The 26514-nt window shown below is 41.4% G+C and overlaps 1 protein-coding gene across 1 annotated transcript in view; it reads right to left on the reverse strand.

The window, feature by feature from the left end:
* Window positions 1–2758: 2758 nt before the first annotated feature.
* The window catches only part of LOC126470981 (feline leukemia virus subgroup C receptor-related protein 2-like), a 76234-nt gene continuing 52478 nt past the window's right edge, over window positions 2759–26514 (reverse strand). The window contains exons 6-7 of the mRNA XM_050099026.1: window positions 5874–5984; window positions 2759–3529 (exon numbers count right to left, since the gene is read on the reverse strand). Of these exons, the coding sequence (XP_049954983.1) occupies window positions 3184–3529; window positions 5874–5984 (457 nt within the window). The 3' untranslated portion in view covers window positions 2759–3183. The remainder of the gene's footprint in view (window positions 3530–5873; window positions 5985–26514) is intronic.

Here is a 26514-nt window from a genome sequence, read left to right on the forward strand (position 1 = left end):
AATTCAAATGACATCGACGGGTATTAACTGATTCTAACTGCAACTGACGTGAACTAGCTGAAAACACTGTTTAGCACATCTACATCTTCGAGAGCAGAAAACGATACGCCTAGTTAATGATCGCTGAAATGTTATTTGCAATTTATTTTGAAATCATTTGTTGGCATCTTACATCCAGTATACACAGTGCTGTTTTCTGCCTAAAGTTGTTAGTGATCGGAAAGTAGTCAATATCGATTACGAGCATTTTAATTCAGTCGATGCATCAGAAACCTCACCGACAATCTTGTTAGAATTCGCATATACTATTGTTATATTTAAATAATATACTGTGCAATAAAAACAGTGCTTCTTTTGTCAACATTACTGTGTCAATCCCACTTATAGACCTTGAAAAGTGTTAAGAAAAATATGTACTTTTAGTAGTCAAGTCAGAGGACACACTGACTCGTTCCTCAGGGCCCATCCTGGCTCACGCTGGCCTGTGTAAATGGTTACATGTAGCATAAAAACGTTAATTATGTCTTAAAAACGAAAAAAATTATAAAATGTAATAAAACATTTACAGTAAATTTTAAAAGAGAATTTTTTCTGAAAACATAAAAAACAAAATCGAAAATGTCGCGCATACTATTGAGAAAGGAAGGAAGAATGGGTTCAACGTTCCGTCGACATGAGGGAGCAGGAGCTCGGATTGTGTCAGGGATGGAGCAGGAAATCAGCCATGCCATATTAAAGGAATCATCCCTGCATCTGCCTGGAGCCAATTAGGGAAATAACAGGAAACCTAAATCTGGATGGCCGGACACGGGTTTGAACTACACGCCTTCCGAGTGCGAGCAGTGTGCTAACCACTGCGTCACCTCACCCGATGGTTCTCTCTGTTATTCGCGTGCGTCATCTATCATTTGTGTCTGTCAAGTTCATAGTGCACAACACACCACAACTTGTCTTCATCGATCGTTTCCAAACGGTTGGATCAGACGGGAGTATCAACTTTATGTTCGTTACAGAATTCTCGTACGCTTCTAGAAATAAGTGGATATTACTTGGTTAAACCGCAAGGCTGGGCGGTTATAGCATGACATGGACGGACACAATGAAAAATTACATCCTTTAGTAATCTGCATCTACATAATACTCCGTAAACCATCGTACGATGCCTGACAGAGGATACGCTGTACTACTACTAGTGATTTGCTTTCCTGTTACACTCGAAAATAGAGTGATGGAAAAACGACTGTCTCTATGCCTCCATATGAGCCGTAATTTCTCGTACCTTATCTTCGTTGTCCTAACGTGAAATGTGTGTTGGTGACAACAGAATCATTATGCAATCAGTTTGAAATACTGGGTACTCTAAATTTTCTCAATAGTGTTCCTCGAAAAGAACGTCGACTTCCCTCCAGGGACTCCTATTCGAGTTCCTGGAGCATCTCCGTACCACTTACGTGATGTTCGAACCTAACGGTAAGAAATCTGACAGCCAGCCACTGAAATGCTTCAATGTCTTCCTTTAATTCGACCTGATATGGATCCCATACATTCGCGCTGTACTCAAGAATATGTCATACTAGCATGCTATACGCTGTCTCCTTTACAGATGAATCACACTTTCCTCAAATTCTCCCAAAAAAACAAGGTCAACTATTTCTCTTCCGTAACAACAATCCTTACATGCTCATTTTATTTCATATCGCTTTCCAACGTTACGTCCAGATATTTAAACGCAATGACTGTGTTAAGTAGGACACTACTAATTTTGTACCCGAACATAACGGGTTTGTTTTTCGTAGTCATCCACATCAACTTACATTTTTCTACATTTAGAGCTAACTGCCTTCCATCATATCCAAAGAAATTTTGTCTAAGTCATCTTGTATCCTCTTACAGTCACTCGACTTCGACATCGTCCCCTAAACCACAGCATTATCAGCAAGCAAACAACCGCAAATTGCTGCCCTCCGTGTCCGCCAGATTTTTATGTGTATAGAAAGGAACAGCGCTCCTATTACACTTCCCAGGCGTGCTCCTGACGATTCCCTTCTCTCTGATGAACAACCGCCGTCAAGAACAACATATTGGGATCTATTAATTAAGAAATCTTCGACCCACTCGCGTATCTGGGAATCTATTCCATATGCTCGTACCTTCATTAACAGTTTGCTGGGGGACACCGTGTCAAATGCTTTCTGGAAATCTGGAAACATGGAATTTACCTGTTTCCCTTCATCCGAAGTTCTCATATGTCATGAGAGAAAATGGCAAGCTGAGTTTCACCGTAGCAATGCTTTCCAAAACTTTGGTGATTCGTGGACACAAGCTTCTCGGCCTCCTGAAATTTTATTATATCGAACTGAGAATATGTTCAACAAATCTGCAGCAAACCGCTGTTAGGGAAATTCGTCTGTAATTTACCCGTCTTATATCGCTTCATAACATGTTTGGTTGTCACGCTATTAAAGGAAAATCACACCGCTTCTTTCCGCGCAGTCGTATTTTTGCGCTTACTGAAATTCAAGAAAGATGCGACAATATATAATAGATACAGTAAAAGACAAAGATGACGGAAACAATTTGCATATAATTAGTTTCCGATCTCGAACATAATGTAGTGACTGAGAAAGTACATTTCTATTTCTTGGCGCTTACCTTGTTCTCATTAAGGAATTTTTCATGAAATTACATACGACTTTTATAATTAAAGTAATTTGTCTTCTCTTGTAAATAAAACAGCATTATTTATTTTTATGTCGATTGCAACAGAAGAAGAAGCAGTGCTAGATACAGTACTTCTTTATGTCAGTTAGTACATCGAAATTAAGGTTAACTCGAAATGTCACGTCACTAAGTAAACAGTGCAGATTCACATCGTATAGACACGAATCTGTTGCGAACTCCTGTTGTGTCTAGTAACACATGTACTCAGACACCCGCCTGCAGGTGCCATTTACAATCTGAGCCAGAAACGGGGAAAATGTTCCCTTCACATATGTGTCACTCTGTAGGCCCGAACACTATAAAGTCTTCGGTTGCAGTGCACGCAATATAAACTGACTTCATTCGGCGCAAACGTTAGCCTCCATCATTTCTATTCTTCTCACGTTTTTGCAGTCTAGAATGTGTTGCCTGCGACAAGGACCAACTACTTTTGCACCGCCAGGTGTCCCCACGTGGCAGGTGTCAGTGATGGGCGTCACTTTTGACGCTGTTCTTGCGGGAGTCACCCACGGTCGCCAGCATGTGCACCGCCTCGGGAGCGTTGGTTGCCAGCGACATCTTGAAGCGGCGCAGGTCAGGTTTAATCAAGGCGGTGACCACGATGGCGGAGAACATGATCACGTTGAGCATCACGTTTGCCCACAGGTCGCCGGTGACGTTGACCATCCAGCCGTAGAGCACAGTGCCAACGGAGCTGGTGCCCATCATCACCGCCATGAGAAAGGCCTCGGCAGTACTCTCGGGCTCTGGGTACGTCAGTTCGGCCACGAACTCCATGCACACCGGGAAGTAGCCGCCAGCACTCATCCTGTCAACAGAACACACTGCATCTCCAACATATGCTTCTACAAAACACCCCATCCGCAAAAAGAATTAAGGTCTATAAGTAACGTCTTGTCCAATGTTTAATCATTAGCGGCACAGTCTTAACTAACAGTTGGTGATCCAAGCCCTAATAAGTGTGGACAAGATTCTCGGTTGAATATATTTGTGTTACGGAGGCTGTTTTGCCTTGACAATCTGTATAACGTAAAGGATGGAAGACTGAGGTTTAACATCGTCTGGACGATGAGAACACTGCAGATGAAGCACAAACTCATGTAGGACAAAGATGAGGAAGAAAACTGGTCATGTCCATTTCAAACGAACTGTTCTGGAATTAAACTTAACTGATTATGGAAATCACGGGGGAAATCTGGATGACCGGAGGGGACTTTGATTCTAGTATATGGCCAATTAGACTTGGCTCTTCCAGCTTGAGTGCCCGCCTGCGGGTAAAAATGTTCAAATGTGTGTGAAATCTTATGGGACTTAACTGCTAAGGTCATCAGTACCTAAGCTTACGCACTACTTAACCTAAATTATCCTAAGGACAAACGCACACATCCATGCCCGAGGGAAGACTCGAACCTCCGCCGGGACCAGCCGCACAGTCGATGACCGCACCGCCTTAGACCGCTCGTCTAACCCTGCGCGCCTGCGGATAGCTGGGTGCCTATGGGCACAGAGGGGTGACGCACAGATGGGTGTGCCGGCCGAAGTGGCCGTGCGGTTCTAGGCGCTGCAGTCTGGAACCGCGCGACCGCTACGGTCGGAGATTCGAATCCTGCCTCGGGCACGGATGTGTGTGATGTCCGTAGGTTAGTTAGGTTTAACTAGTTCTAAGTTCTAGGGGACTAATGACCTCAGAAGTTGAGTCCCATAGTGCTCAGAGCCATTTGAACGATTTGAACAGATGTGTGACGCAACGGCATTCCTGTATTTGAGCCGTAGTTTATGCGATGGTAATGCACTGGTTGGATGCATGCAGGCAGGGGTGACCATATGGCTACTGGCTCCTTATCTCGTTTACTGAATATGTATATCTTTCTACTGGTTTTAGTGGCTGTTTGCACTTTCGTTATCCTTGTTGCTACTACTGCCCCATGGTCACTGAAAGCACTTTCAGTGTGGACTTTCTCAAAGAGGTCAGTTCAGTGTGTTGCCATTTGATCTACTATATTACCCTTAAGAGTGGGATTCCAAACTATTTGTTTTTAGTAATTTTCTGAGAAGTCAATTAATATTTGTTTACAAGATGGTTTGTCACGCCCACCAGTTAAACGATATTATAATTACCCCAATCGACAGGCATTGAGTCAAATGCTTTTCGGAAATGGAGAAATACTACGTCTACCTGACTTCCCTGATCCATGACTTTCCGGATGTCATGTGAGAAATGCGCAAATACGGTTTCACATGATCGATGTTTTCGAAATCCATGCATGTTGGCATGGTGTACGTAATGCTATTGCGACTTGTTATTTCGGGCTCTGAGGAGGAAACACTAGGCCGTAATCGTGTCAGATTAACTAATAGGATCTTATCTGCTGTCACTCCGGTCTAAAAGTGCAATTTACCTGGTGCTCATTCGAGCTACCACAGTTGTTGGAGACTTTATCACTTGTTGGCCACAAAAGGACGTTTTTGCAACACCATTCTACTTCCGTGTTAACACCTGCGAGCACCTGAACAGCGTACCATCATCATTGAATTGAAAGGCGAGATGGCCGACTCTCATTCCTATGAATTTTTTCTTGTTGGGTCCCATGAAATCGTTAGTGAATGAAACCTCAGTAGGAACTGGTTGAAAATTTTCGTCCTTTCTATCTCATTTGACATCACAGAGCTAGGGTATCTCAGAAACTGCGGCGAAATTTTATGTGTCGTTTTGTAATGTATGTATCAGAACAGCGGCCGCCACTTTGAATAGTTGCTAGGACCTTAAGCTGTTGCTAAAAGGTGAAGGGTGTTTATTTCAATAAAATATAAATATTCGTTTCCGAAAATTAGTTCCTCATCTCAATGTACTCAGTTTAGGACCTCTGCTAAGTTTGATTTTAAAAGTTTGGGTACTCTCTCTGTGAAATTGTAGTATCAGTACACAACGCTGCTGGGACACGTTTCAGCCAGACAAGATCACCCAAATGCGGACGTAAGATGACAATGCGTAATTGTGCACAGTAGTGACATAAAATTAGTTTATAATAAAGTAACAATATTGTCGAAATATTAGCAAGTGCGCTATAGTGACACTTTCCATAAATGAAATTTCAGGTGAGATTACAAATAAACTCAGTGTCTCGCAGTGTAAATGTCTTAAATGTACTTACCCCATGAACCAAAGGACGGCATAGACGACAGCTTGGTTTCTTAGGGGCAGCGTGAATGTGAAAACCAGCATGCTCACAAAGATGGCTACAACCATAACCACCGCGGTTTCCCTGTTTAAAAGAATACTTAAGGTGATTCACAAGCAGACTGTAAACTATACTACATTGTACATGTATATGTATTTCGTTAACCTACTAGACGTATATACTGATAGATGTACTGCAGTTACTTGCATGGTGGTAAATCACCACGGATAGCTAGCTTATGATAGCACTGGAGTTGATTTGCCCTTAAAGTACGCAGGAAACCACTTTTAAAGGAAGAGTCTCTTCCACGAATTTATAGAAAGCATTTCGATAGTGTATTCCAGATATAGAGCCAAAGACACATTCTAGCAGTTTTATTTTCACTGAATATCTACGTAATCCACTTTTAGTGCAGATCTGTAAACACAAAGAAGACGTATTATCGCCTCGCAAAAATTCTCAAGAAGTCTGCAGGGTAATGTGCGCAATCACAGTCATTTCAGAATGATACTGTGTCTGCTGAAACAGAACGATACCAGATAGGATTATAGTGCCTCACCTAAATTTTTGTTTGTTGTGGCTGCGCTAGGCCAAGAGAAGAAGGTAGAGGTTTACCTTCCCATGGTTAACTGAAAATGTATCATATTTACGAAGGCCATATTTTCTGGTAACTTGACGGACAGTAGCTATAACAGTTCTGTAATAACTGTAGTGTTTTCAATGGGAGGTTTCTGATTCGAGTGCTCGTGTGGTTGCATGCGAGTGAGTCGTTGGAGTAGGGTGGAGGCAGTTAGAAATTTGAGCAAAGGTATTACACGGAATAGTACTGAACATGAAATGTGAGATTAATATAGGTGATGAATACAGCCGAGGGAACGTCATGAGAATATGATTATTAATTAGTAATATGGGTGATCAGGTTTTTAAGTAAGTACTGTTCTGATTCATTAGTGCTCAAGTGCTTAAAGTCATCAACCGCGTGTGAATAATAAGAAACAGTAATTTTCACATACGATGTTTAGACTAAATTTTCGTGGTTTTCGTGGAGAACAATTCAGAACGATACTTGCCATAGTGCAAAAAACAGTGATGAGTATGAGAGCGAAATGCAGCTGTTAGGATTCAAATGCATGTTAAATAAACAGTGTGTAAGTAGGCTGTTTAGGTTTTTTTATTGGTAACGCCACCTCTGTATAAAAATCACTGGCTGTGCTGTGTGCAGTCTGTGTCTAGTTTGCATTGTGTCTGCCATTGTAGTGTTGGGCAGCGGCAGCTGGATGTGAACAGCGCGTAGCGTTGCGCAGTTGGAGGTGAGCCACCAGCAGTGGTGGATGTGGGGAGAGAGATGGCGGAGTTTTGAAATTTGTCATGAACTGCTATATATATCATGACTATTGAGGTAAATACATTGGTTGTTCTCTATCAAAATCTTTCATTTGCTAACTATGCCTATCAGTAGTTAGTGCCTTCAGTACTTTGAATCTTTTATTTAGCTGGCAGTAGTGGCGCTCGCTGTATTGCAGTAGCTTGAGTCGCGAAGATTTTTGTGAGGTAAGTGATTTGTGAAAGGTATAGTTTAATGTTAGTCAGGGCCCATTCTTTTGTAGGGATTATTGAAAGTCAGATTGCGTTGCACTAACAAAATATTGTGTGTCAGTTTAAGCACAGTCGTGTATAATTGTTCTAAGGGGACGTTTCATATGGCGACCCTGCCAGGATACCTCACTGGAATCTTCTGATTTTTTCTTGTAGTTTGTGTGATTAGTGTAGCTTTTGTTTATTGCTAGCGCATAATCATAGAGAGAATTTCCTTTGTAGTTGTAGTTTTTCATTGTTGTACAGTAAAACAGTTGTGGCATGCATGTAGATTTGCACCAAGTATTTCGTAGCTGCAATTAACTAGATATTGTTTTCAGTGCTATCTTAATGTGTTCTCTTGTTTTTGCTCTTGAAATTGTGCTTTTCTGTGTTATCGTGTGAAATATTGTGACAATAATGGCGTGTGAAAACCTAACACTAGGCTACAAAGTAAACTGAGAAGTAATAGTGACGACGAGCGTAGCTTATCAGCACCACTGTGTAATGAATTAACAGACATTCAAAGTAGTAATTTGGTAACTGTGCATAGGGAAATGGAGCGGGCGTCAAATAATGGTGTAGACAGTGAAACAGGTAGTGAACAGGGAAGCATTATCGATCGATCGGTCGGCAACAGCTCGCCTCAGGAATCAGGAATGACAGAACACAATATTGCAAATACTGTAGACTCAGGTTTTGGGTTCTCACCGTTTTCTCAAATGAGTCAAGACACATTTTCCGCTTGTCAAAATGTGAATGTTGCCGGTGCAAATTCACTGCCGAAAAGCACTGAGGAACATGTTTCAGACACCAGTGCATTGTTATTACAATTAATGCAAGAAATGGGACAAAAGCTTCAAAAGTTAGACACAGTGGAACAAAATCTTAAAAAGTTAAACACAGTGGAACAAAATCTTAAAAAGTTAGACACAATGGAACAAAATCAGAGACAAACACAGGAACAGTTAGACACAATGGAACAATACCAGAGACAAACACAGCAACAGTTAGACGCAATGGAACAAAATCTTCACACCACGCTTGAACAAACACGTGAAGATTTAACTACTGAGTTACATAACATTGAATTGAAATGTCAAAAAGTCTGTAATGACGTAAAAACACAAATTTGTGAGCATTTTCAACCTATTTTTTCGCGGCATGAAAATGCATTACAGAATCACGAAGCAGCCATAAAAGAACTGCAAATTATTGTTCATGAAAATCATGAGACCTTGCAAGCTAAAATTGACTCAGTTGCATCTACCGATACGGTTACGCAACTTGCAAAAACTCAGGAAAACTTTAAGGACACAGTAGATACGATTTCAACACAAATGGACAATCTGAAACTTGGTTCAGAAAAACATACAGAGGAAATAATTTCACTATCGGATAAAGTAGCCGAACTTTCAGATCAGTTCACTAACTTATCTACAAAGGTAGATGATGATCTGAATGACACAACACCTGTAGCCTTCACTGACACTGAAGAGTATGAAGAAATTAGAAAATTCAAACAAAATCAAAATCAAATCAATACACAGTACAAAAGAGAAATCCGGGAAGTGCAAGATCAGTTGGCACAAGTAGTACAAGAATTACGTATTTCAGAGGATACTCGCGCCCCAATACGGGAAGAGGGACATAGAAATACGGAACAGCCACAAAATTATAACACAGCGCATTTCGGAAATTATGAAAGAAATTGGCAATGTGCACCGAATTTTGAGATTGAACCGCCGACACGACGTAACAATGACCGACATGCGACTCACCGACATGATGATTTTGACTATAAGCTCTTCATTACCACACGTAAATTCAAAACATTTAAGAATTCTGGCAACGACATTCATCCTAAAGCGTGGCTCCATCAATTCTCTCATTGTTTTCCTCCCAACTGGTCATTAGAGCATAGATTAGAATTTATGTGTGGCTACTTAGAGAATGAACCAGCTGTGCGAATGCAATCGGTCATTTACGATTGCCACAGTGAAGGAGAATTTTATCATGCGTTCCTCTCAGCATATTGGTCTCAAGCTACACAAGACCGAGTAAAACATAGCATCATGATGATGAAACACTTTGAACAATCTGAATTTTCCAGTCTTGTCAAATATTTTGAAGACATGTTGCATAAGAATCAATATCTTTCAAACCCATACAGCCCTTCAGAACTCATCTGCATTTGCTTAATCAAATTACCTGAACATTTACGACATATTATTTTGGCAGGACGTTGCAAAGACGACATTGAAGCTTTTCAGGGACTCTTACAAGTATTAGAAATTGACACAGACAGTCGCGGGATGCGAAAACAGGAAAACAATCACTACAGGTCACATCCGTCACAATTCCGTGACGACAGAAACAATAACTGGACACGACAGGTCTATTCTTACAACGCAAATCGTGACCAAAATAGACACCACCCGTACGACAACCGTTGGCAGAGTAGTAATAATTACAGGGAAAGATCACCTCTCCGCGGTAATGACTATCACAGAGACAATCAGAGAAACAGACAATATGGGAACCAAAACAATTATTATCAAGGGCGACAGAATAACTTTAGATGCAACGGTCCAGCGCGCAGTTACGACTCAGGGAGAAATTCTCCACCACGTGACCGACAAGAAAGAAACTATGGAATCTACCGACATGACGACAGACGATATGATCGTAACGACAGACCTGAATTGCATCAGAACTGGCGGGATTTAAACAGGGCAGGGCCCTCTCGTCACGGTGAATTTGTAGAAGTTAGGTCTCCAAATCCAGGTCGTAAAAAATCAGACCGATAACGCGGAGACACGCGCCTCCACACAGGACACGCATATGTCGGACGGCTCAGTTACGAACTGCCAAATTCACATCGAAACTCCCGTCGCAGAAACTGTCAATACGAGTGCAGTATAGTGTTTACAGCAATCCATTGCGATGCCGCTTCTCCACTCGCCACAGGGGTCAACATACAAGAGGCGGAGGTCAGTCAACTGACAATCGTAAACACAGAGGATGATGCACGCGGTGTAGAGCATAACATAAACACCCACCACCTCGGAACTGCTTCCAAACAACGCGAGGAACCGGAAAGCTGTATACAAACAGCCAGTGCGGCTCCAAACAAACACATTGAGCCTACTAAAGACGCTCCTTCGGACTTGCCGTCACCCGTTCCGAAACAAGGAATTTCACATACTGCTTACAGCCATGACTCGCTCCGCCGTCTTCTATGACACTTCGGACGACTCTACGACGGCAAAATAAAGTTAAACGAAATGACTCCGTGGCTAGAAGTAAGTCAAAAATAAAGTCTGCGCAAAAACTGGTACAAAACCTGTGGATGTAGGTTCGAAGTCCGACAGTGAGACGGGCTGGGCTTCCAACACTTCCCAACACCCACACGTCTCTGACGATCATGAGTCAAGCTTATAAGTTTTTGTCCTGAACAGTAATAGGGTTAGGACAGACCTAAAATTAGCAATGCTCCGGCAGTTTATCTATGAGTCCGAAGCTGATATAGTTCTGTTTCAGGAAGTGTTGTAAGGTGTCAGGCAAATCCAACACCTTCCATGAAAACCCTGACATGATAGCAAATCCGGCAATATGTCACATAGCTCCAAATAAATGCTGACATTAAATTAACCAAAGTAATACGATCAACGAGTGAGCAAATGGAATACCACAGACTAACACAAGAACGTCTAAATGCATGTCATACCTTCCCACCGTGAAACAGACGCAGTTCTGAGGGGAGAAACGAGAACAGAAACCGAGAGTAGAGCCGTGTAGGCTAAAAGGCCCTACAATAAGAGCAGGACAATAGGACACCCACATCGCCAGCCGACCGCCAAGAGGTCCATCCCCCAGCCCATGTTAAAAGAGCCCTCCAGAAGGACAGTATAGATCTTACACTAAAAGGGCTACACCAGCTGCAAGTTTTAGCGTGAGACTATACGTGTCTCTGTTACGTAGCAAACATTAAAAACATTGCCCCACCACAAAAAGTATAACGTTTCTCACTGGATAGACGGAATTTTTGTAGGCGGAGCCTAAGGTTAACATTGAGACGCTGACTGGTCAGGTGAAAACACAGCCAGATACCTTTTTCTTAAACCAACTTCGGTAAACAGCAGTAAGGATAAGTTCGAAAGAGTTGCTACCGAGACGGCGAGGTGTGTGGAGCTGCGCCGCCAGCCGCCCGTGACGCTGCCTAACCACCGACAAGGTAATGAACGCACGCGATGCCGTATAAGAGCGCATAAGGCTTCACTCAGAACATCTGTTACATCCCCTTTTTATGTTATACTAGTGTCGATCGTCAATTAAACTTCGTGGTATTCACATTTGCTACTTGAAGTTAAAATCTAAAATGCGATGATTTTTCTGTTATATAGTTATTGAGAAGCCACATCAGCCACTGTAATTTACGACAAATTAAATAAGTAATTAAAGATGATTGAGGGTCACTGTAGACCATTTTTGGAAGTTGTCTTTTTTATGAAACTTAATTTAAACCTAGATTATAGATGTGATATGGCATAGGTCATCCTTCGATCCATTATAGAACTTGGAAACCCATTCAGGGAATATTCGTTCACATTTTTGTTGAACGCAGTTGGTTTTTACCATCCTGTATTAAAACATTTCCTTTTATCAATACTACAATTTATAAACAATGTTTTTTGAGTAAAATAAAAATTCCAATGGTAAACTTAACTCATTTTTCGAAGTTAAATTACCAGCTAACTAAAAATAGGAGAGCCTTGAACCCCTTCTACTAAATTTAGTTAGTATTAAGATTATTTTACAGGGAGTGCAGTGGAGCTGACGCTGAAATCATTAAGTATTTGATTATATCATCGCTAGTCTCACTGAACTCTTCTGAACTCTACATGTCATGTATGGTCTGGCGTCTCCTTACCAGAAACAGGTCCCATGTTCAAACTAGTCAATTCCCTAAAAAACACGCTCAGAGCGTCGTTGCGCGAAAGTGGTAGGGAGACACGACTTAGAACAAACAGACACCACGCAGAATGTTAGAGTGTCTATCTTAAGTTTTCATGTATCAGGATTTGCAACAATCGTAAACACTGCGCCGGACGAGGATACAGGTACGGCCATTCTATCACGAGACGGAATCCTAGTGAGCAATATCGAAATTTTGGACTCCGGTAGAGGCATAGCTTGCCAAATTTTTGGCGTCACCATCGTCAATATCTATGCTCCATCTGGAACGACTCTAAAATCAGAAAGAGCTAACTTAATTACTGTAGGGAACTACATGATCTGGTGCGTCACCTGCAGCTAAAGGATGCGTGAGATCTAAAATTTCCTGCCCTAGTAAAGTACACGTACCTCACCTCCACCGCATGTAGCCGTCAGATCGTTTGTGCAACTCTGAGAACATTTGCCAACATGTTCTGGACGCTGATGTCATTCCGGCTAGTTTCTCTGACCACTGCACCCTCTGTGTCAGGATAAATCTGGCCAAACAACATACTAAATGGCATAGAATTCCGTGGAGCCGAAATGTTTCTACTCTCGCCGATGCCGCGCTACGAGATGTCATCTCCACGACATGGGCGGATTGTCTCAAGCAATGCTGCAGATATCCGAGCAAGATAGCCTGGTGGAATGTTGTGGTCAAACGGAAAATGCGATTACCATTAAAAAACCACAGTTGGCAACGAGCACAAGATGTCAAACGCACGATTGATTTTTACCAGACAGTTCTGCGAGAGTTGTATGCGACTATGTCGCCAACCAACAAGCAGCTGGCGACCATCAAACAAATGAAGGCGAAGCTTATTGTCATAAAGCGAACGCGGCTTGAAGGACTGAAGATCAGATCTAAAGCAAAATCGCTTCAATAGGACAAACTTGCATCGCTGTATCACCTCATAAAACATCGTGCCAATCGCAAGCGAGCTTTTATCGGGGAGCTGGACACAGCTGATGGACTCCGTTCGACCCGACAGAGTGATATTCTTACTGCAGTTACCGGTACTACACGGATCTGTACCCGCAATGCGATACACATGGTGATGTCGGTGGCGAGATCGTGAGTACTCTGCCCCCCGTGGTCACGCCTGCGGAGAACTCGGCGGTCGTACACGATTTTGCTCCAGACGAAGACCTTGAACTGATTTCTGCCTCACCATCGAATAAATCCCCAGGCCCTTGTGGATTGCCACGGGAATTTTATGTGCGTTTCTGGCTCATAATCGGACACGCATTTACAGATGTTCTCATTGAAGTGATGCTAGGGAGTGACGTGCCGGCCGAAATGAAGGAAGGTCGAATTGTATTGATACCAAAAAGCAAACACCGAAAAACCTTAGATAACGTCCGACCGATTACTTTACTCAATTTTGATTACAAAACCTTTGCCAGAGCACTCAGCAGCAGATTGTCTCCATTAATGAAGGAAGTGATTAACAACCATCAATCATGGTCACACTATTATGACGCCCCTTTCGGAATATAGAGATGTAATAGCCATAGCGTCAGTTACTAACGTGAATCTCGCATGGCTGTTTATCGACTTTTGTAAGGCATTTGACCGCGTCAGCTACGAGTACCCCGTACAGCTACTCCAGCCCCAACGACATCGGAGTGTTACTGCGCAACGACAGAGACGTATCAACCCTCAAGACCGCGGTAGACGAGTACTGTCTTGTTTCCGGTGCTAAAATCAACGCCGATAAATGCACCTTTGTCAACTTTCGGGGATTCGACGCAGTTATTGTACCTTGGGCGAAGCGTGTCGAAGCCCACAACACTCTGGGGATGACTATTGACAAATGCCCGCTAAAAATGAATGCAAAAAATTGGAAGCAGGTCACCAATAAAATGCAAGGGGCTATCTATGAAAACAATTGGCGGTACGTTGACATTCTCCAACGCATACGACTCCCAGCAGCTATATATTCAGTAAAGCCCAAATATTTCCAGTCCCCAAGGTGCAGGCCAAACACAAAATCTCTAATAGATTTATCTGGCAAGGGCATCTGTTTAAAGTGAAATACACCACGCTGACGTCTTCCAGACAGGCCGGCGGACTCAATATGCCTGACATTAACCGAAAGTGTACGGCGTTATATAGTAAACGAATCACCCACTTGTTGCACAAGGAACTTCTCAGCGTAACCAGTTGGCTCCTCCGTACCTTACAACCCACCGATATGAACCCACCCATTGATGCAGGTAAAATGCAATACAAACTACGACATGTCAAGTAGTTTTTTCTTGAAGTAAGCGATATAGATGGAAACTATCTCACGCAGGATTTACCGACGACGCACCTGTTATTAAGAAGATGAACATCTCCAATGGTCCGGAATCCCATTAAACTTAAATACCCGAGTATTCATTGGAAAGCAGTTTGGGACAACATCAGTTTAACCGTCCACACTGCTGAGGTGGCATCCTCATGGTATATAGTGGTAAACGATGTTATCCACCACTAATGAAAGATTGCATAGAATCGGCTTGTGTGATAAATGCGTCCACTGTGGTCTGGTCCACACATTACGCCATCGCTTCACTTATGGCGGTCATATCATTAACTGGAAATGGATGCAGCAGAGGCTGGGCCTGATAACCCGAAGCACCCCAGCCAGCCACTGCACCGACATCCTGCTCTGACCGGACATGAAACATTTTCCCGCTATCAAGAACAACACCTTGATGTGGCTGTTAAGGCAGTGTGTGACATATACCATCGTCCACAATAGTGAAGATAATCTCATTAGTATCGAGGCTTATATGAGGACGGCACATTGGAAGATGAAACGTTACCCAAATGTCAGGACGATGTTTGGTAACATGTCAGACATAATTTTTGAAAAACAAGGCGTAGGGTAATTCTCGACATCGGTAAGGGCACAAATCACATACACGACGATGTATCGGTCAAAATACACAACAAATGAGGGAATACATCTGTTCCCTGGATTGCTCCCAACCTCTCAACGGTGTTTATTAACTTCATTGTGACCATTTCCGTAATTTATGTTGCCTGTGCCAGTCTTTGTTATTAGTTTGTATGCTCCAAATGGCTTCCTGTGAAGAGTTTGGACGGGTGTGAATCAATTGACAGAGCTACAATTCTAGTTAAGACAGTCAATTATATTTTATTTTTTTGTAATTCTCTTTAATATGTTTGCGTTTTAGTTCTATGTCTCTGTCTGTACTGAAGATGCTGTTGTCAGTTTACAATTTTTGTTATGTTTTATAAGCTTCGAAATGACACTAAGTATATCCAAATGTATTCTTTCGTCTAATGTAGGACATAATTTGTATGGAAACAGTTCCAGTACTTCATTATTTTGTTTTTGTGCTTATGTTCTTCATATGGTTCTTTAATAATAAAAAAAAAGTAAGCAAGAAGACCCGGGTTCGAGTCCCGGCCGCGGCACAAATTTTAATTTTAAAAAAAACTGGTAAGGGTTCGAGTCCCGGTCCAGTACAAATTTTCGTTCTAGTCATTCCATTATACAGCTGAAGGTTGTCCACATTCGCGATATTGCGATTACATTTCGTGTATTCATGTGAGTTAGTATCACTTATTTACTTACACCAAGGATTCCCTAAATCCGGATGGCTGAAAGATGATCCCTACATTGGGAGAGACGAACATCATAATAAAATAAGTGAAATCAGAGCTCGCACGGAAAGATATGGGTGTGGAACAATAGAGAATTAGTGTGAAGATGATTCAATGAATCCTCTGCCAGCACTTAAGTGTGATTTGCAAAGTAACGATGTAGGTGTAAATGACTCACGACCCACCAGAATGCAGGCGCAGTGCCGTAAAGACGGCGCCAAATTATTTCACGACATTAACTGAAGGCACACTAAACCACGTGTTGTGATATCGCGGCCATTTGTTGCACGCGTTGCTGTGCCATTCCAGCTCTTTAGCAGATAGTTGTTTCGTAAAGCATCGACAACACAAATATCTAATATTTTCAAGGGGTTATTTCGCCCCATTTCAGTTGTCCAGCTGTGATCGTGCTTATGGACGGTGGCTATATGTGAAGACACAAACATCGTCAGAAGGTTTGTTTGTGTGGTCACCTTCCGCAGTAGCTATTATAATTGTTATTATATTTCAGTCACAATCGTAGTTGGTGGCTTTTGATACCAAGATAGATTTAGATGAATGGTCATCCAGTTGTTCTTTAGTAGACTGCTTCTCAACAAATGGTTCTCCACAACGATGTCAAGTGCCAAGGAATGCCTTATGATACAGTACCATTCATAAACACTCAGATTCCCGCAGTGGCCTGAAATTATCATACTCATTTATTCGTTTGATCGACAGGAATTCATAAGAATCATATAAGATTCAATAGATGGGAGAATCTCTAGTCTGCCGAGAGCAAAAAAGAAAGAAAACAGTTTATATTACAAACTGTCGAAAGAAACAATTAAAATTGTATGCAACTCGTAAAAAATATCTTTCTTAACCAATTCCCGTTTTGAGGCTTACAATAATCGAAAGATGAAAAATATACAGAATTTGAACACCACTTCCAGCACCACTTCCAAGAAATATGAACTCATGTGCAAATAGACTTTCTCAATTAACGGGTCATTCAACGTGGAAAAAAGTCATAATAGTAACTGTTGCCAGAATATGTTTCTGTAGGTATTAATACCCCCCCCCCCCCCAATAAACCATCGACCTTGCCGTTGGTGGGGAGGCCTGCGTGCCTCAGCGATACAGATAGCCGTACCGTAGGTGTAACCACTACGGAGGGTATCTGTTGAGAGGCCAGACAAACGTGTGGTCCCTGAAGAGGGGCAGCAGACTTTTCAGTAGTTACAGGGGCAACAGTCTGGATGATTGACTGATCTGGCTTATAACATTAACCAAAACGGCCTTGCTGTGCTGGTACTGCGAACGGCTGAAAGGCAGGGGAAACTACAGCCGTAATTTTTCCCGACGGCATGCAACTTTACTGTATGGTTAAATATTACGGAGGTAAAATACCCCTCCATTCGGATCTCAGGAGGACATCGTTATCAGGACATAGAAAACCGGCGTTCTACGAATCGGAGCGTGAAATGTCAGATTCTCAATCGGCCACGTAGGTTGGAAAATTTTGAAAGGGAAATGGATAGGATAAAGTTAGATATAGTGGGAATTAGTGAAGTTCGGTGGCAGGAGGAACACGACTTCTGGTCAGATGAATACAGGGTTATAAATACAAAATCAAATAGGGGTAATGCAGGAGTAGGTTAAATAATGAATAAAAAAATAGGAGTGCGGGTAAGCTACTACGAACAGCATAGTGAACCCATTATTGTAGCCAAGGTAGATACGAAGCCCACGCCTACCACAGTAGTAGAAGTTTATATGCTAATTATCTCCGCAGATGATGAAGAGATTGAAGAAATGTATGATGCGATAATAGAAATTATTCAGATAGTTAAGGGAGACGAAAATTTAATAGTCATGGGTGACTGGAATTCGATAGTAGGGAAAGGAAGAGAAGGAAAAGTAGTAGGTGAATATGGACTGGGGGTCAGGAATGAAAGAGGAAGCTGCCTGATAGAATTTTGCACAGAGCATAACTTAATCATAGCTAACACTTGGTTTAAGAATCATGAAAAGAGGTTGTATACGTGGAAGAAGCCTGGAGACAATGGAAGATTTCAGATTGATCATGTAATGATAAGACAGAGATTTAGAAACCAGGTTTTAAATTTTAAGACATTTCCAGGGGCAGATGTGGATTCTGACCACAATTTATTGGTTATGAACTGTATATTAAAACTGAGGAAACTGCAAAACGGTAAGAATGTAAGAAGATGAGACCTGGATAAACCGAAAGAACCAAAAGTTGTAGAGATTTCCAGAGAGAGCATTAGGGAACGATTGACAAATACTGGTGAAAGAAATACAGTAGAAGAAGAATGGATAGCTTTGGGAGATGAAATAGTGAAGGCTGCAGAGGATCAAGTAGGTAAAAAGACGAGGACTAGTAAAAATCTTTGGGTAACAGAAGACATTTAGAATTTAATTGATGAGACGAGAAAATATTAAAATATAGTAAATGAAGCAGGCGAAAAGGAATACAAATGCCTAAAAAATGATATCGTCAGGAAGTGTCAAATGGCTAAGTGAGGATGGCTAGAAGACAAATGTAAGGACATAGAGGCCTATATCACTAGGAGTAAGATACATACTGTCTACAGGAAAATTAAAGAGACTTTCGGAGAAAAGATAACCACCTCTATGAATATCAAAAACTCAGATAGAAAACCAGATCCAAGCAAAGACGGGAAAGCAGAAAGATGGAAGGAGTATATAGAGAGTCTATACAAGGGCGATGTACTTGAGGACAATTTTATGGAAATGGAAGACGACGTAGATGACTATGAGTTGGGAGATATACTGCGTGAAGAATTTGACAAAGCACTGAAAGACCTAAGGAAAAAAAGAGCCCAGGAATAGACAACATACCATTAGAGCTACTTATAGCCTTGGGAGAGCCACCCATGACAATACTCTACCATTTAGTAAGAAAGCTGTATGAGACAGGCGAAATACCCTCAGACTTCAAGAAGAATATAATAATTCCAATTCCAAAGAAAGCTGATGTCGGCATGTGTGAAAATTACCGAACTATCAGTTTAATAAGTCATGGCTGCAAAATACTAACACGAATTCTTTACAGACGAATGGAAAAACTGGTAGAAACCGAACCTGGGGAAGATTAGTTTGGATTCCGTAGAAATGTTGGAACACGCGAGGCAATACTGACCCTACGTCTTATCTTAGAAGACAGATTAAGGAGAGGCAAACCTACATTTCTAGCATTTGTAGTATTGGAGAAACCTTTTGACAATGTTGACTGGATACTCTCTTTAAAATTCTGTATGTGGTAGGGATAAAATACAGAAAGCGAAAGGCTATTTACAACTTGACAGAAACCAGATGGCAGTTATAAGAATTGAGGAGCATGAAAGGGAAGCAGTGGTTGAGAAAGGAGTGAGACAGGGCTTTAGTCTATCCTCGATGTTCTTCACTCTGCATACGGAGCAATCAGTAAAGGAAACCAAAGAAAATTTTGGAGTAGGGTTTAAAACCCATGAAGAAGAAATAAAGACGTAGAGGTTTGCCGATGACATTGTAATTCTGTAATAGACAGCAAAGGACTTGGACGAGCATTTGAACGGAATGGACAGTGTCTTGAAAGGAGGATATAGGATGAACATCAACAGAAGCAAAACGAGGATAATGGAATGTGGTCGAATGAAGTCAGGTGATGCTGAGAGAATTAGATTAGGAAATGAGACACTTGAAGTAGTAGATGAGTTTTGCGATTTGAGGAGTAAAATAGCTGATGATGGTCGAAATAGAGAGGACATAAAATGTAGTCCAGCTATGGCAAGGAAAGAGTTTCTGAAGAAGATAAATTTGTTAAGATCGAGTATAGATTTAAGTGTCAGGAAGTCTTTTCTGAAAGTATTTGTATAGAGTGTAGCCATGTATGGAAGTGGAACATGGACAATAAATAGTTTAGACAAGAAGAGAAGAGAAGCTTTCGAAATGTGGTGTTACAGAAGAATGCTGAAGATTAGATGGGTAGATCACGTAACCAATGAGAAGGTACTGAATAGAATTGGGGAGAAGAGGAAATTGTAGTACAACGTGACTAAAAGAAGGGACAAGTTGGTAGGACACGTTTTGAGACACCAAGGGATCACCAGTTTAGTACTGGAGGGAATCGTAGAGGGTATAAACCGTAGAGGTACACCAAGAGATGAATACACTAAGCAGATACAGAAGAATGTAGGTTGCAGTAGTAACTCGGAGATGAAGAAGCTTGCACAGGATAAGATAGCATGAAGAGCTGCATCAAACCGGTCTCTGGACTGAAGACCACAACATCAGGTATTAATGACGTATTTTACCGTTGGCAACCTGGACGAGGGGGAAAATTCATTGCTCGTTTCTTGTAATAATCTCCTTCCTACTGAACCTTTTGGATGACTTCAAATTTCTGTCAATTTTACACATAAATGAGGATGCTGATTTCACATTGCTGCGGGAACCCCTGTATTCCCAAAACGAATTCTGTTATATTGCATTCTGTTTAATTTGAAATTTGACTGAGAGGTGTTTTGTGGAACTATCTGTTGTGGTAAAAATGTATTGTGATTCATGTAAATTTACACAAGTAACAAAACGCATCAAGTATGATTATACGTTGAATCAGCAACTATACAACAGCTATCGCGGTATGTCATAAAGGAAAAAACTAGAAGGGCTGACTGGTGGTGTATAGATTGATGGAAGAAAAATTAACTACTTGGTGTTCGAATCTTCCTGGCAGAGGAAAAGTGTGTACCGGACTGGGACTCGAACCCTGGACCTTTACCTTTAACAGGCAAGTGCTCTGGACTACTAAAGCACGACTCACGACCCTTTGTCATAGCTTTACTTCCGTCAGTACCTCATCTCCCACCTTCCAAACTTCACAGAGTTTCTACTGCGAAACTTGCAGTAGAACTTCTGTGAAATTTGGTAGGGTTGGAAATGAGGTTCTGGCGGAAGTAAAGCTGTGAGGACGGGTCGTGAGTCGTGATTGGGTAGCTTAGCTGGCAGAGCACTTGAGCACGAAAGGCAGAGGTCCCAGATTCAAGTCCAGTCCGGCTCAAAGTTTTAATCAGACAGGAAGTTTCATATCAGTGCATACTTAGCTACAGAGGAAACATTCATTCTCGACTTTTGGTTTGTTAACGGTGCTACCACTCTTGTTTTCAGCAGGAACCAGCTGGCAGTCTTTGTTGGAAGAGTAACGCAGTCGTCATTCAGAACTCAAATTATCAACAAGAAGAAGAAGAAAAAGCTTATGGTAATCGAATGTGAGACTCAGGTACCACTCAATGTTCCAATCTGGGTCCAGAAAAACTAATGCGTTCATCAAACAAGGAGTAAGTATGATAAAATGTCATTCTTCCTGCACAAGTAAAGTATACTTTCGGTTTCCTGCTAACCTACTGTATGAAGAACGTATTACGATACTTTGGAAATTCTACCAGTAACAATCAATTAGGGGCCCTTGGCTAATGTCTGTGCAGCCACGTGTAGGATTCGGCTTTCTGTCTGACTAGTTCCCCAGCAATGATGCAGAACGAAAAAATTCGGAGACTACTGATGCTAACGAAAGACTGAAAATAAAATTTAAATACCAGCAGCTGAAAAGCCAAGGAGAGACACAGAAGTGCAGCTTGGTGTAGCGTCTACCGTTTGGGATGCGAAACCTAGAAACACCGCCGTAATATTATAGAACCTGCTGCAGCACGGAAATGCACGGTCACCACTTGCATCAAGTTCGAACTACAATGTGCCGCCATTGCTATCCTTCCAGATCCAAAGAGTTGAAGAAGAGAAAACGATGCTGAGGTGCTGAGGGCCCAAGACTAACCCTGCAGGATACCTTTCACGTAGTCGAAACTGAAAGGCCAGCTGTTCGTGTTTCAAGAGCCTTACTGTAGTTATGGTGTCACCACATATCACACTGTGTCTTGTCTGCTACTCCACGTCGGCAGATTCTCTCGATTTCTATCGAGTGAGGTGGCATGACTATGCCCAACATAATGCTAAAGCTTCTGCATGCAGCATGCCACACTGACGAATATGCAGATAGTATCACCAGCTGTACGATGGAACTTATTACAATAACAGAAATATGTGCTAGTTGACAATAGTTTTATGGACATTAGGCTTGTTCTAAGGCATGTTCTGTATCTAAACTTTCATCTCCAACTACGGGAGACATCCGTAGACGCTGCAAGTTAGTTAATTTTCAAATTCAAACTTTAGCAACTGGAAACTGCCGAATAGTATCGTCGTTGGGGGAACGTAGGGAAACGCAGAAAGGCTTGGAAAGCGTTTTCGCTTGGTGTAATGAATGGCAGTTTTCCTTGGATGTAAATAAACGTAAGAAAATTGCTGCAACAAAGAGAAAGAGCATGTTAGTATCTGATTACAAGATTAGGGATGAACATCTTGAGCACGACACATCGTGTAAGTATTTAGGGGCAATACAAAGAAAGGGATGTGCTATGAAATGGGATGATCGCGTAAAATGAGTACTACAGAAATCGAATGGAATGAGCAAACTGGTAACTTGCCTATGGGGAATACCTCAACGCTGTTGTAACGAATTTCTGCATGAAGAAATTTGAAAAAGTAGTCCTTTAGACGGCCAAGAAGAAGCCCACTTTTTGATTTCAGTTCTTTGATGACGCTTTCGTCTCATGGACTCATCGAGAAAATAAACTATCCAAATTTCTAAATTTTCTTAGTGATATGAGTTCTAAAAGAACTTCTCAATGGAAAAAGAGAAAAAGAGACAAATTTCACTTTTGGATGTACTATCACGCTCAAAAGTATCCGAACGACCTGAATTGCATTCCGCCTGATTTGCATACAAGGAATATAACGTCACTTGCTTGCACGTGTTCTAACCTCTTTAGAGACCACCGGAGAACATTTCTCTGTATGGCAATCGGTTCAGATGCAAATTAATGCCATGGCAATGCAAATATCAGGAAACACATTACAAGAGGCTTGTAAACTCAAATTTATTACAATAAACGACACTTCTAGAAAACAAGTTTCACCTTTCAGTTACATGACAATAATTTTTGTGCTGGAATGGAGCCCGGGTCTCCAATCCAGCAGTTATTGCCTTTTTTAACCAACAACAAAATATCTTGGATAAGGTTTCAGCCACAAGTAACAAAGTATGTGAATATTTAAACTTGAAACAATGTGACGTAAAGTTTGTGTTGGGTGGCGATCGAAGCCAGCACCTAATCGACTGTTAACTAAACACAGTCAAAAGCAGGCTAACGATATTTTTCATCAGTAGCTAGATGACTGAAACAGAAATGACGAGACGAAAAAGTATAACCTTACCGGAATTCGAAACTGGCACCTATCACTTTTGTTTTCTAGCCACGATTATACGTTAAATACCAGGCTATTCACCAGCAGAGAGATGTGCGTACATTTAAACTGGAAATAACGTGACGAAAAGTTCTGTGTTGACTGGGAGTAGAACACGCACATATCATCGTCGTTGACTACTAACGATGAGACGATATTCACCAGTAACTAGGAGTGGTATATTTGAATCTGGAATGATATCAAAATAAGTTCTGTGTTGCACTGGGAGCCAAAACAAGCACCAGTTGTTGTTGTTGACAATGCACGGGGAGATGTTAAAAATAGTTATTATTTTTCATCCGGCCGAGGTGGCCGAGCGGTTCTAGGCGCTACAGTCTGGAACCGCGCGACCGCTACGGTCGCAGGTTCGAATCCTGCCTCGGGCATGGATGTGTGTGATATCCTTAGGTTAGTTAGTTTTAAGTAGCTCTAAGTTCTAGGGGACTGACGACCTCAGACGCTAAGTCCGATAGTGCTCGAGCCATTTTATTATTTTTCAGCTATAGTTTGCTTGTGCAGGATTAGGATTCCATCTAGACATGAGCTTTTCGTGGAGACCTTGAAGAATTTGGACCCTTGAAGAAACACTGAAACGATGGAACTGTATCATCCCGAAGAGGTCAAATCCCATGAAAGGTAAATCTAAATTTTAATACCAATCCAGGACCAATATTTTCAAAACCTCGAGTTCAAATACAACAAGAAATAATTGCCCTGTGACATTACACGACGATTCGTCCATAAATGAAACAAAATTTCTGGTCCAAGAAACCTTGATTCGACTTCTGTCTCTCTCATGACCCAGCCTACACTGACTCTCCTCCAGTCGATAACCAAGGGACGTAATGTTTAAGGTGGATTTGGAACCACTGCGCAAACCTACGTTGTTCAGTTGGCGTTATCACAGGTGAGGAGTGTCTGTTCCTGCTTGTTAAAATTGCTAGCCTGACACGTGAGACTCGAATGCAACCCTTAAGCACGAAAAGCATCTCTGCAAGTAAATATAGCGCTAGTTTACTGTTTTCTGTCGTATCAAAAGATGCTCCACACTGGACTTTGACACCCTGAAGTGATATACAGGCCTATCAAAACAGTTTCCTTGTTTTGCCACATCGCCATTCATCGCTGCCTCGGATACCCAAAGAGTGCTTCGACCTGATTTTGTAATCACTGAAACAAAATCATGTAACAGACATCTGCACGAACTGGCAGCACGGTACGATGCGAAAATTTCTACAGGAAATATTGCTGTGGTGGTGCTGTGGTGCTGTATGTAATAGTGTCTAGTGTAAAACGTGGTGCAGTATAGATGCAAAGCCGAAATATGGAGGGCATTGATGTCGTTACTTTGTAAAAGGCATTTCTTCTGATACAATTGTGTAGGCGTTGTCATCATGGTTTCTGCAGCATGACACATGAAGAATACTGTATTCGGTTCTAGGCGCTTCAGTCCGGAGCCGCCCTGCTGCTACGGTCGCAGGTTCGAATCCTGCCTCGGGCATGGATGAGTGTGATGTCCTTAGGTTAGTTAGGTTTAATTAGTTCTAAGTTCTAGGGGACTGATGACCACAGCAGTTGAGTCCCATAGTGCTCAGAGCCATTTGAACCATTACTGTATTACGTTTTTACCATTGTAGATAAAATCTTCCTGAAAAAAGTCGATTGGTGCATAAGTTCTTGGTGTTTTTTTTGCATTTTATCACATGGTGCATAAGTTCTTGGTGATTTTGTTTGGTGTTTTATCACACAGGTTGCTGTAAGCATATATAACAATTTTATTTAAGGTTCTGTAATTGTTCTCGCGTGACTTATTGAATATTGTACAGTTGAAGGTTATAAGAAATATTGTTTCATTATTAAACTTTTTTTCCATTCCACACTCCGTTTTCTAACACTTGTGACATTTTGTTCTCCTTCGTTTTAAAGGAGAGCTGCAGGCAGCGGAGGCAGCTAGAAATATTTTTGTCATGTTTGGAGTAAGTGTATCGAAAAAAATCACGTCACAACCTACGTTTCTCCTTTCAAGTACGATCCTGTCGACGTGAATTATTTGACACATTCAAGAAGACCAATGGGAGTATGATGAAGGGAATTTTTACTGTTTACTACTAGGATCCAACCTGTTATTGACAAATGTGATCAACTGCGACCATTTAACCTTGGTGAGACAGTTCCTTTCAATAGGCAATGTTGGGCGAAAAAGAAGGAAAGATTATTATAGTTAAGCACTACGTCGACGACGAAGTCATTACAGACGAAGCAGAAGCTACAATTGGCAACGAAGGAGGAGGAGGATATCGACTGTATCTTTCAAAGGAAAGATTCCAGTAAATACTAAGGAAATCACAGAGAACATAAAACAGGATAACCAGACGGGAATTTGAATTACTGTTGTAGCGTCGCAAGTTTGTTCCGAGCGCACGTTTGTTTTAGAATGCTTGTAACTTCGGGGGCTGACATCTGCCGGCCTAACCGGGAGACACACCATCTGTCACTACCTGCCGTGGGAAAGCTATCCAATGTCTCTTACTGCACGCGTACATTCACCACCTATAAGAACCTAAATAAATGATATTAAATATTATTCAATCATTTTCAAAATCGATATACTGCCTTTTGACATTCAGGAGAAGTTTTTATCCAAATTTCAGCTTTATAACAATCATAGTTTCAGAGATAAAAAATCGCTAAGAAAGTAAAAAACCAACACTTAGGAAACTAAATTCAGTTTGGAAATATAATAGTTTATCCTTTGGTATTATCTGAAAACATAAACAGAACTCGCAGGGTGCAGAAATAATTAATTGAGGTTTTCATATTAAAACTTTATTTTTCGTAATATAAAAATCGGACAAAATTATTATAGGTGTCTAAGATTGTTGTGGGAGTATATGTGAATGAATGAGAGTGTGTACGTGAGACATTCGTCGAATGTTAATGTTGCATTATATACCGCCTTAAGAAACCTGCAAGAGTTAATGCAAGCCTGTAGTGGGAAAATGTTCATAGGGAGTTTACCCACTTCACTGATGACATATTTCTAGGTGTGAT

This window comes from Schistocerca serialis, chromosome 3 (assembly GCF_023864345.2).
Source record: "Schistocerca serialis cubense isolate TAMUIC-IGC-003099 chromosome 3, iqSchSeri2.2, whole genome shotgun sequence".
NCBI lineage: Eukaryota > Metazoa > Arthropoda > Insecta > Orthoptera > Acrididae > Schistocerca > Schistocerca serialis.